The following is a 12962-nucleotide window of genomic DNA, read 5'->3' on the forward strand; positions in this document are numbered from 1 at the left end:
GATATGACATAGGAAAAAACCATACTATGCTGTTAAGGCTTCAGAAGTTCAGTAAAGCCAAAAATAGCATGCAGCTTTGCTTGGCAGATAAGGAAAGCAGAGTTTTATACTTAAAGCAGAAGGAACTGACCTCGCGGATTTCCAAACTTTTTCACAGTATGGTGTAGGTTAAGTGTAAATATTGTACTACGCACCTCTCAAGTTCTCCTATATTCCTTTCATTTTCTTAAGTCTATAGCATCCTTCTAGCAATCGCTTATCAGAAAGACGAATAAAGAAGAGAAATTTCATGTATTTAAGCTTTCATCTAACATGACAGGGATTTAATTCCTAGGAGCTGGGGAGGTACACCTACTCTTCCCTGCAGTTTCATCTTGCCTAACAACTTTTCTCTTTCTCTCAGTGGAAAACAAGTACCAGTGCTGTCGAATTACAGAGCTCACTGTAACTCCCCAGAATACTGTATTTCAATGCCACAGCTCATCCACAAACCTCATTTTAAACACAAGTTCTCTTGCAAATCCATTGGGTCAAAGTCCTAAGTGCTCTGCTATCACGTCATCCCTAAGTGCAAAATCAGTTGACTAAAATAGGGACCTAATTAATCCCATTGTTTCCCCTCTAAGATACAGACCAATCTGGTCTTTCTCATTTTCTCATCACCCAAAACAAAACTACTAATAGTTATTAAATAAGAGAAAACTGCAGGAAGCATGTGACAGCTTGTGCCACTACTGTAAATCACATCTGCTGGAATGCTTTCCTCCCCATCTGATCCAGAGCTCTTGCAGCCGCAATCTGACCATACTGTCCAAAGCCGCTCTGTGTCTTGGATTACGTCTTGGCATAAAGTCTTGACATTTAAATTGTTTCCTCTGCTATTCTTTTCTAGAATTTGGCAACGGTTCTTCTCAGTATTTGGAGACAAATACTTCTCAATTTTGAAGACAAAGCGTCTCCAAAATTGTACACAGTGCAAACACACCAAGACATGCTAAGAGGAAATAAAATGAAAAAAAAATTTCTTCTTTGGGCTACAAAATGAATGAAGTCTACTCTCCTGTGTACTTGTGCCACACGTCACTCACGCGTTCACTATCCAGCATTCCCACCAGAGAGATTACATGCCTTAGCGAATCCCAAGCAGGACACGCAGTGGTGAGAGAACAGGCAGTAGCTGCTTCATTGTATTTCACCTGTTCTGAGCACAAGGAAACAAATACCCTCCGGCACTTTACTGTCCACTAGGAGCAACTGGTCTCTTTAAAGCATAAAGATATTTTGGGGGAGTTAAATATAAAACAAGGGGATAATAGTAGAACAGCTGTCTACTATACTATCGGTTTCATGTGTATGTACGCTGTCAGGAAAGCTTTGAGGTTTTCCAAAAAGTTTTGCCTAAGTAAGGGGTAAAGGACCAAGCCAAAATGTAAAAAAATATTCTTTCATCTATAAATCTATCTCAGCTCTTTTTTGGGTTTAGGCATCTCTTTTAATGGTGTTGAAACTATTTTGAGTTATTTAGCAACTTTATAGCAAATAACGCAAGGAGAAGAATAATCTTCTGTTGGACGAAGTGCCAGGTTTTCACGCAGGGCTTTTCCACATATTAATATTTGATAAGAAAACTATCCTAAAAAGTTGTAAACACAGCTGCTTCCATTCTAGGATTGATGTCTTCTGTGTTGGGCAGGCTCAGCGCTTGTCTGATAACATACATTGTTCTGTTGGTCACTTCTGAGTCTCACCAGTTTCCAGATTTTTAAAACAACCTCCACTATTAATTGACACGCATCATTTGTTTGCAAGGACCTAACAACAGCTCTTCATAAACTGAGGGCAGCCTTTGCCTGACAGGTTGCGAAAAAAATCAGTTACACTCTGTGTAAATGGCAAGGAAGGTATCCATGAAACAAAATCTGAATTCACACCTGAAGACGCTGCAGTTACCCTGTCAGGCTGTGTGGATTTCCTTCCAACTCTGGCAGACTGTAATTGTTTACTTAACCTGGATATTGATTGTACTTAGGCTGCTGGCTCGCTTCCTTTGGCTGCAATTCTCATTTTGGCAGTTTCACATACATCACTTAAAATTCCTCTCTGCAGCCATGTTGTTCACATTCTTTCCTCTGGGTCATAATCTACTATCCATGACTATACTTTTATTTCTGCATTATGATGATGATGGGTTTTTTTACATTTTCTGATCGCTGTAGAACAAAAAGGGACAGTTTTTAGCAAGAATGACCTTGAACCACTGTCCTTTACAATTAGTATCGTACAGAGTTTTATGGAAGAGAAGAGCTCAGTGACTCAAGATAAAAGTGAGAGATTCTGTGGCAGTGTAGCTGTAGAATGAATTTTCCATGCGTTTTGTGAATGACTATATACATATAACTTTCTATCAATAAGTATCAAAGTGTTAATTAGGTCCCATGTAGATCCCAATGTTATGTCAATAGTTCATGTGTGAGTTTGAGGACTAAAAAAGCCTTTCATATAAAAACTTTCTTAATAGTCATCCTGGTAGTAATAAGCTAAGGCAAGAGGCACACAAAGCTTCTGTCTAAAAAAAAAAAAAAAAATCTATTAAAACATCATGAATACAGAGGGTTAATTCAACCACGATGTGCCTCCTGGACTGGTTTAAGTAGGCTCACCTACCTGCCAGCTCCCTTTGGTAAAGTTTTTTAGGGTCACTGATAGCGTGCGTGAACAATAAAAGATTGCTAAATCCTTATAAAGCAATTCTGTAACGGCTAATAATCCTTGAGAGAACAGCAAGCCCTGTGCCTAAAAGGTCAAACAATGATCACAGGTTTGCACAGTATTTTCAGAGCCTGTGTATTACACTGCAACAGCTGAAATACAGAATTCTTCAATTTAAATGGGTTATAAACAGACATCTGGAAATGAATAACATTTGTATCAGTCACTGTCATTTCTTTTCAGATATTTAACAGGACCACACCCGGTCATTGATAAATAGGTTAAGTGAGGTTCAGTATTAATCTGTTTCCTTTTACCAAAAGTTCAGAGTTCCCGAACTAGGCATCAGGAAAATTAAAAATAGAAAGAACTCAGATTCATGTATCAAATTAATTCAATAAGCTTTGAAAGGTATGTTAAATATTAATATATTTGTTGCATACTTTTGGACTAGGAGACACTCTAATATTTCATGCCATGAAGTACAGATTGCTAAATATACTATTCATCAAAAAACAAGAACAGCAGCAATTATTTGGAAACATGAAACCATTCCTTCAGCAGAAGAGACAATGCTAGATTAGAGCAGATGGGCTCTATCTGACAACTGTGCAAAGTATTAAAAGAAAAAAAATCAATGCTTTCATATCCAATGAAGCTTGGCAACTGTTTTTAGATATTGTAAAAATTATGAAACCCAATAACGCTTCACCTGGAATATTTTCATGTCTAAAATTTGGCAGAGTCACATAACTTAAAAGGATAGCAAGTCTCTAGATATCGATCAGGACTTTGCACATCTACAATGTCATAAAAATGATCTGCAGCTATAAAAGAGATAACATGATTATGAGTACACTACATTGTAATTTCCTTTGGGCAGTCAGAAAGCAAAGACAGTCTGATAGTCTCTGAAAAAAATAAGCTTGGAGGATATCCATTGTCTGACATAAATCATTTTACAATATTCCAATTAAAGTACCTTCCAAACTTAAACTAATAACAACAACAAAAATAACAGAAGGGCTTAACAGTTACCTTTCAACCAAAACACAACGGGCACCTGAAAAGATAAGCAGCTCGCAACTTATCCGAGAGCTTTAATGCTCCGGCTCCTTTGCCAGTTCAGGCATGGAACACAAACAGTTAACCTTATTTTGAGCCATTATATGGAGCTTACTATAAAGCTTGCTCTAATAAATGGTATGATATGAAGGTCAGCCCTTAATTCACCATCAAAATATCTTCTCGGCGTAAACATAATGACTTCTGCTTATCCACTATACAACACTGACAAGAATGCTACTTGACAAAGCATTTCAGACCTAGAAAAATGTTCTTATTTGCATCCAGGTGCCGAATGTCAGCAGATTCACTAATATGCTTATTATTTGCACTGCAGTGGTGGAACAGAGTAAAACACCAGGAGCCCTCCGTACCCCGCTACTGCCTGGCTAGGGAGCCGATGAAATAAAACAAGATTTAATCCTGTCCATATCACTGTGCGGCTAGTGAAACTCGACAAGTCAGCATTAAGTATTCAAAGTGGTATTGTGGCCTAAAGGGATCACATGCCGCCTGCACATGAGAGCAAAGGAATAGCTCGGTTCTGCTTCGGTGTTTGTAAATTTAATTTGTTCAAGAAAAAGCAACTCTGGAAGGGATTACTAGCTAGGATCAACACTCTTACCAAAGAAAAAGGGAAAATGCAAGTAGGAATAATATTGACATTTTTGTAATACAAAATAGCTTTTTGGGCTTAAGTGAATAAATAAAAGTTGGAGGCAGTTGCAGCTCAGCCCTGGCATATGCGAATACTCCACTCGGGGTTCCTGAGTGGGAGGACCTGGAAAGGTTGAGTATTTCATGAAGATTGTACAGGTATTTAGAAAACACCATATTTTACAAAATGTTTAGCATTTATTTAGCAAAATATTGTTGAGTATTGTCTCAGTGCAATAGCTATTTCTTTTAATAAGTGGGGCAATAATATTCATGGCATAATATCCGACACATTGACCCTTAATTATTGCCAAGATCTAATTCCACAGGTTCAGGGAAGGATATCTGTGGTTAAACGTGTAAATCCCAGGCGCTCAGGAAACACGGAGCCTGTCGGCATACGTGTGCACATACACACATTGAAATGAAGAATAACCAAGATCTATAGCAACACACTTTTGAAATAACAGTACGAGAGAAACCTGCAAATCCCCTCTGGTCAGTGTAGCTCTGTATTTGCGCTACCTGCAATATCTCTGAATAGCACGGTTATTCAACTCTTTAAAGTCATCTCTGCTCATACAGCAGAAAATGAGCAACAAATTCTTGAGTCTGTAAAAAGCTCTTTTTGCTAAATACCGCAGGGGGAGAGGTGCTGGCAATCCCGCCGGGGCTCAGCACGGGAGGGAAGGCGCCCTGACATTACGTTTACTCCCTGGGCCCTTCCAACAGAGATTAGGGACAACTGGGGTAAGAGGGCGGGGAGGGCAGGTGAAAGTGATGGCAGAACGGTCTCCTATTTTGTTTTAGCATGGGTCCTTGTGATGATTAAAACTCCGAATAACTGTTAAATGTGATGCATATTTTCCTGGAGCGAAGGACAATGAATACCTTTTCCTCACAGATTGGTATTTCAAATATAAAGCACAGAAAGATAAGCACTGCCAGCAAGGAATCTAAAAATATGTCTTGTTAAGCTTGATTAATGAGCTAATAAAAAGCTATAATAAGAAAAAAAATCCAATTAAAGCATCTTGTGAGATTTCTCTCAAACAGAAATAAAGAACCCAAGAGAATGGTAAAACTTTGAAAAATTAGTATGATCCAGATGACAGCCTGAGTATTCAAGCCTACAGTACATCAGTTTTATACTTTCTTTGACTGGCTGCCCTTTATTTATCATCTTTGATGTGTGCTGTCTGGAATTCTGATCCTTGATGACTTTTATTTTGTTATTGCCTCACAAGTGTAACATCTGAATTTAAATACAGACATATTAAAAACTCAGGCATATATGGGTTGTAGGTACTTAACTCTATTCAGAAAACCTGTAGGCCTCTGGCACAATGCGTGGCACTTAGTGAAATAAAGGCAAAACCAGAGGAAACAAAACTCATCTGTCACCTATATAGTAAGAAAACAAACTATCTATGCTTGTCTTACCATTGATGTGCACAAGACAGAGTAGAAAATTTATATTCTGATATTCACTTTCCATCAGTACCTGGTACCCAAGGGTGAGCAGAGGATTCAGGGGCAGCGAGGACACCGGAACAGAACTGTAAAAGGTGCAGAAGTGGGAAAAGCTGTAGATTTGGTGCTGGGTGAGAAGCACCTGCACCACAAGGAACCCCAGCCCGCACTTTGCAGAGGCTGGAGGTGAGCAGCAGCCGGCCGAGGGCCGGTGGCAGCCTGCGAGGAAGGCAACGCACCACAGGAACCCGAGGTTCCTCAGAGGCACAGAGCCGGGGACGCTGTTGCAGCAGCGCAGGGACGGTCTGCACAGGGTCAGAAGGAAAAGAAGCCTGAGGATCTCGTACCAGGGCCAGCCGTTATTTTAAAACTACAAAGTGCCTATTTTAACTTACTGAAACATAGCCTGCCATCAGCGAGTATCCGAGCGCCCAGGAAAGGTGCATCCCATCTCCCTCTGGTGGCTGGTCCACGGGAGAGAGCAACCTCCCGCAGGAAACGCTCGCCCGTTAGCCAAACCGTGCGCGGTCGCTTCTGCGTAAAGGTCCGCTCCCCCCCCACAACCCACAGCTCCCTCTGAATTTTAGTTCTGGTTTTGTTTTTGTTTTTTTAAACAGACATTAAAATGTCTTAGTATACGTTCTCTAATTACACAGGCACATTCTTTTTCTCTTTGCACGGTTCAGCGAATATTTAGTGTTTCCTTCTTTCAAGTTGTGGCTCAAGACTTCACTGAAAAGCATGAAATACCAAAGGCACTTCCTCAACTGCCAGGAGTGTTTCACGAATGAATGCTTTTCAAAATACTTTCTTTTGATTACGGTGTTTGCCTTTTCTAATTGGACAGCGAGGGAACCAAGGTACACAAAGATTACGTTCTATCTGCCTGTTTAAGTACCCACCCAGGACTCCTGAAGCCTATGTTACCAGCAAAGTTCCCACCGACTTCAGACGTTTCCGATAGAGCCTGGGAAGACGTGTCTTGTTCTACGCCGTGCCCACGTGGGCCTTGGTGCCGTGCCCACGTGGGCCTTGGTGCCGTGCCCCGCGCCGCAGAGGAGCTCCTGCCTTCGGCGCAGAAGCTGGCTGCCGAACCCCGCCGCAGGCGAGACCGGCCTTCCCTCCCTTGACCCCGCTGCTCGCCTCCTGCACGGCCCCGGCGGCTGCAGCTCGTAGCACTGCTCATCGCTTCCTATTCAACACGGGCAGCTTCCAAATCCCTCCATTCTGATGTTTTTCCTTTCTGCAGCCTTACTGGTTTTAGACGCTCGGTGTCCCTCTCCACACCTTTTCAGGTGCAATGTGGTGTCAGTTTATTCTCACAAGTAAACCTCTGACCCCAAAGTAATCTCTGGCCTCAACGTCGGCAACCACACCAGGCCCCAGGATGGCGCAGTAAGCAAGCCAGCCCCCAGCTACAAGCGAGGGGACGCCGTCCGAGGCACGCAAGGCAGGGCGGCAGGCGCGTCTGCTGGCTGCCGCCCCGGGGGCGCAGCACACGCTTCTTCCAGTGACCCCGGCCGGCGGCAGCAGCGCTCCCCGGGCCGCCCCCGCGGTGGCTACCCGAGGGCGGCTGACCCCAGCCCGGCCGGCCCGCGCCCTCAGCGGGCGGCCAAAGCGGGGAGCTGCCGACAGGGGAAGGAGCCCGACGCCCCCGCAGCTCCGTGAAAGCCCCCGTGGGCGTTGTGAGCAGCCGCCGCCTCCCCGCCTCACGGCCGGCCTCCACAGCGAGGCTGCGGCCTCACAGCGAGGCTGCGGCCTCACCGCGGTCCCGCCGCCCGCCGAGGGGCGGGCAGGCCCGGAGCCGAGGCCTGCCGGGAGGCGAGGCGAGGCGAGGCACGGCACGTCCCAGCCCGTCCCGGCTCCGCTTCCCGCTTCCTCCCGGGCCGGCAGGGCGGCCCTCCCGCCGCCGCCGCTTCCACTCCTGCGCACTGGGCGCGCCCCCCGGGGCCGGGCCGGGCCGGGCCGGGGGCGGGCCGCGGGCGGGGGCGGAGGAGCGGCGGGCGGCGGGCGGCCAATTGCGGCCCCCCGGGGAGCGGCTCTGGCGGGGCCGCCGCCCGCGCCGGCAGGGAAGGATGGAGGCAGAGGGCCGGGTACCCGCGCCGCCGCTCCCCCCGCCTTCCCCCGGCGGCGGGGGAGGGCCCGGGGCCGGGGCTGACCCCCCGGCGGGTGTCCCCGGCGCGGCCCGGGGGCCGCTGCTCGCCGCCGCCGCCGCCGAGGTGCTGGCGCTGGACGATGAGGAGGACGACCTGGAGGTGTTCAGCAAGGTACGGCAGCGCCCTCGCCGGGCCGGGCCGGGCGGGCTGCTGGCCGGTCCCTCGCTCGCCGGCACTTTGCCCTGCCGTGGCCGGGGGGGACGGGACGGGACGGGACGGGACGGCCCCGCCCCGGGCGGCGGCGATCGCGGCCTCTGCCCGGCCTCTGCGCGCCCGCCCCGCGCTCGGCCGGGCAGCTCCGCGCTCTGCGCCCGGACAGGGCAGCGCGGGGCAGCGCGGGGCAGCGCGGGGCAGCGCAGGTCCGCTCCGGCTGCCGGCCGCTGCCCGAGGAGAAGCCCCCCGGCGCTCCGGGGGCCGCCGAGCGCAGCCCCAGGCAGCCCGGCCCCCCCCAGCGGAGCCCCGGGGGCTTCTCCTGGGGCACGAAAAGGGGGGTTGGTACCGCAGGCGAGCTCTGCAAGTCGTAACTGCTCTTACCTTAAATTTGCCAAGTAATCTGGAGTCTCCGTAACCTTATCATCACTTAGCATTTGTCATGTACCATATACGTGTCTGTAAATTAAATAACAGTCGTGTTTAGTAATTGCGGTTGTATTTAAATATAAATAAATATTTCCAAGTTTCAGTTTGAGTTTTCTTCTAAAAGGTGAAGGGAAGTCTGGCACCTTCACATAGGAGGTTCAAGAAGGTAACATCTGTATTTTGATGAAGGGAATAAAATGAATGTAACTGACGATACGATAGGGTCCACGTTCCGAAAGCACACAGGTAGCTAGGGATGTGGGCGCCAGTCCTGCCCACATTGCCGAATTTAAGTAATCCAATGAAGTGTGCTATAGCTATCATGTGTATTGTTTCTCATTTTGTACTAATTTGGTTAAGATGAGACTTACCTCTTGCCTTCTCAGCCATTGAAGAAGAGAGCATGTCATGGATCTGTTGGCCTTACCAAGGCAGCATCTAAAATATAGCATGAGGACCTACAGATCGCTAAGGTGGAAAAAATATATCTAGGGGGCTTAAGGCCCTGCTCACCTTCTGAGACTTCTGAAGTGCTGTGTGACAGGATGTGTGACATTGGAGAGACACAGCAGACAGGCTTCCTGTTCGAAAATGTGACACCCAACGTATTTTCAGTAGGGCCGGTTGTCATATGAATTAAATGTGTATTTTTCTGTAAACGAGATACATTTCTTGGTATGCATGAATGAAAACATTGGAATAAGAGCTTCCTTCTTTGAAGCTATGTATTTAAACTTTGACTGTAGTAAAATTCTTGACGTTCATGGATTTTAACGCCAGAAGGGACTATTAGGTGATTTAATGGACCATAACATGCAAGAGGTCAGGCTAAATTTCACCCAGTTATCTGTGTGTTTCTGAAGCATAACTAGGGTCTAGCTAAAGCATATTTTCTAGAAAAGCACCAGTCTTGATTTGACATAAAGAGATGAATGATTCACTGAACTTGCATGCAAAAGTAGTGCTAAAATATAATTTTAGTTGTTTGTTTCTTACTTTGAATCCTTTTTCTTTTACTAGGTAGGCTCAGGCAATTCTGCACGCAGGTGTCTGCCTATCAATACAGCATATCAACAGTTATGCTGCTTGCTTGTCAAGAGCGATGCTTCTTGGGAATAAAAAATAAAAACTAGTGTAGTTGATACAAGTTACTGCTGCTATATGGCAAATATCTATATCTGTAAATTTCTGCTGCCTGGATTCATGCCAAATATTTCTTACTTGCATTAAATCTTAACTACTGTTAATGCATGCCACATGATAACTTATTCTTGCAAACAAGAAAATTTGTCATACTATGTGAAAATACAGCCTTCTTTCCCAAGCTTGGACACCTGCATTTAGTGGTTATATATAGACCAGAAATTCACGGTTTGCTTTCAGGTGCAATCTGAGGGCTGATCTTTTGAGCTGATGAAAATCTGTGAGGTTGGTTGGGGATTACACTCCATTTGTTCACGTTCCATATATTCAAGGGAAACTGACAGGTTAAATGTAGCTTCAGACTAAGTTTTGTAAAACTGATTTTTCCATAACGTACTGTTCCAGGACCACCTTGTTTTAAATTGTATCTTAATGGGGTTTCTCACGCCACTGTCTTTAAGGTAGTGGTGTAGCATTTGCAGGCCAAGCGGGACAGCAGCGGCAGTGCGGTGCTCGGTGCCTGACACTGACATTGACTTCATTTTTCTCAGTTTAGTCAATGAAATGTACCAGCTACCAAAATGGTGAAAAATGAGATTCTTAGAAATTGTCAGCCTCAATACCATAAGTTATTACTCAAGATGTAAACACAGGGCTTTTATTTTATGAAAATTCATAGACATTTAACCTGGTAGTGTCATAAACCATTGACCCGGTATTGTGTGACATAGCTCAAATACTACAGACTAGCATCTTCTTCGGCAACTCTCATAAAGCATTTCATGATGTGACGTGCATTTCGCTTTATCCTAGTTTCTGTTACCATGGGAAAAGTTCTGAGGTCTTTTTGGCAGAGACGACTTCTGGGGGCTGAGTTATGAGTCACACAAATGCAATGTTTTCAACCTGCTTTTGTCCATGAGTTTCAAAGGCTAGAGTACCATGTGTATCGCAGTACCCATTCAGTTAATCTTTGCCTTCCTTGTTAACTGGTACAGTGACCTAGCATTGACAAAGCTGTCAGCACTTCGGTTAATAGTTAAAATCTTTAGCAGCTCTTCTTTCAAACTCTCTTTTACAGTGTTTGTCTCCATTTCGTAATTACAGAAAACTTAATTAATGGTATTTCTGGAAAAGATGTACATGCCACTTCAGAATTGCATAGAGGCTAGTTTTTCTTCCAAAACAAGTCGATCAAGGATTTGAGACTGATTTATAAGTGGATTTTTCGGCCAAGGAACTATTCTGTCTTCCTGAATCTCTCTGCTTCTTTGAAGAATGCTCCAACAACTCAGCTATTCTCTTACAAGACAAACTCTGCCACCACGTCCTTTGTCTCCAGACCTGCTTTGGATCCCTGGCCTCAGAGGACTGCAAGCTCTGGATCCTCGCTGGGAGGGAGGGAGGGAGGGAGGGATGAGGCATGGAGGCAACCCTGAGTCAAGGATCTGTGCTCTGGGGAGCAGTGGTGTTTAGGCAAACCCCCGGGCTTGATGTTTTCTACAGAGAGCTGCAGGCTCAGCTGTGTGCTCAGCCTACTTTGAGGCTGTTCCTGCTGTATGAGTGTTTTCCTTCCCTTATTTATTTTGGAGTCTTACTGACCCATTGCAGCCAAATGTGAGAGTGAGATAGGGTAACTGCAAGTATTAGAGGAAGGAGACCCAGAACAAGGCCCTCATGCTGCCAGGAGCTCGTTGATTTTCTATCTGTTTGGTCTCCTGGCCAGTAAACCAGAATGCATGAACCTATTTGCCGATCGGCACGCACGGCTCTGCCGACTGCTGTCAGTAACGCAAGGGCTTGGAAGGGAGAAGGGGCACTGCAGGCAAGTGGGCCTGGGGTAGGCGTGGGGAGGCACATCGTTATCTGGGACAGGACCTTGATTTGCTCTGCTTGGATGAAGACGAAAAACGTTTGTTTTTTTTTTTTTTGAAAAAAATTATACAACCCAAGAGCTAGAAGAATTGTCTGTTTTTCCTGTGCCACGAAACTCCTTCTGCCCTCAGCTGTATGCACACCAAAACATAGTTCCAACCACAAAATTACAGCTGTATAGAAAATAGAAAATTATCATCTTTTTTTACCATGTTTCTGTGATGACATCAGACTTACATCACACGAACTTCAAGAACTGCTGGAGGTAAACCTGAAGTATCATGAGGATAAAGAAAGAGAAACAGATGCTTGTTTAAAACTCGCATGCATTCATTCATGTGCAGATGAACACTAGAGCTGTATTACAACAGAACTGAAGACCTGCTTATTCTATGGATTTTTATTGCCTGTGTTTTGTTTCACAAACCACATATTCATAAGCCCTTCCGTATAAAAATATACTTCCAGAAACCTGCCTGTATAGAGCAATTTTTAGTAGCAGCCTAGAAGGAGGAACGAAACATTAAGGTATTAATGACCCATGGAAAATGAGAAAATATGAAACACATTTGCCTTGATCCAATTTAGGCCTTGCAGAGTCATTATTCCTCAAGTTATCTGGCCGTTCAGGTCCCTTACGTGCTCACATGCATTTTTCTTTCCCTGGAAATTTCCCGTTGTCTCAGCACTTTGAATCACATGGGCTGCTCTGAACTAGCGGGCCTCATTCTGCATGTAGAGCACGGCCAGCTAGCGCTAGCGGGCAGCGACACCAGCTTCCCTGTTAATCCCCCACCACTCAGGACAGTGCTGGCTGGATACCAGTATAGAAATCATGTGTAGGAACACGCTGAGTAAAAATAAAATGACTTACAGGTGTACAAGTAAGCGGCTGTGTAATATTTAAAGCATTGCCTTTAGTCTTCCGTCCTGCTTTCGTCTCCCAGTTCAAAGAACTGTACCTAAATGACAGGAGGAGAACTCGTCCCTCAGTGCTTTCTGTGCGTAATTCTCAATATAAATTTCTACTCCGTATTTGTGGGAGTACGTTGGTAAATCCAAGGGAGAGGGATGGCAGTAGGCAATGAGGTTTAAGGCAGGAGAAGAACAAGAGAGGAGAACGTCTCCCAGAGAAAGTTTTGATCCAGTTAAATTCGAAGGAGAAAAAGCAGCTCTCGCCAAGCTCCGCAGCGCTGCGGTGCTGTGCTCTTCGCTCCCACGAGATCGGCCTGGGGATGATGCCGTGTCTCTGCCTTTCTGTGGACTCCCACGTTTCCGCTCCTGCCACTGGAGCAGTTTTCCCTA

At 45.5% G+C, this 12962-nt stretch overlaps 1 protein-coding gene across 1 annotated transcript in view; it reads left to right on the top strand.

Annotated features, from left to right (window-relative positions):
• Positions 1-7979: 7979 nt before the first annotated feature.
• The window catches only part of SNX7 (sorting nexin 7), a gene marked incomplete at its 5' end in the record, with an annotated part of 30557 nt that continues 25574 nt past the window's right edge, over positions 7980-12962 (top strand). Inside the window, one exon of the mRNA XM_082311526.1 lies at positions 7980-8171. Within this exon, the coding sequence (XP_082167652.1) occupies positions 7980-8171 (192 nt within the window). The remainder of the gene's footprint in view (positions 8172-12962) is intronic.

This window comes from Platalea leucorodia (genome assembly GCF_965183815.1).
Source record: "Platalea leucorodia genome assembly, chromosome: 5".
Classification (NCBI taxonomy): domain Eukaryota; kingdom Metazoa; phylum Chordata; class Aves; order Pelecaniformes; family Threskiornithidae; genus Platalea; species Platalea leucorodia.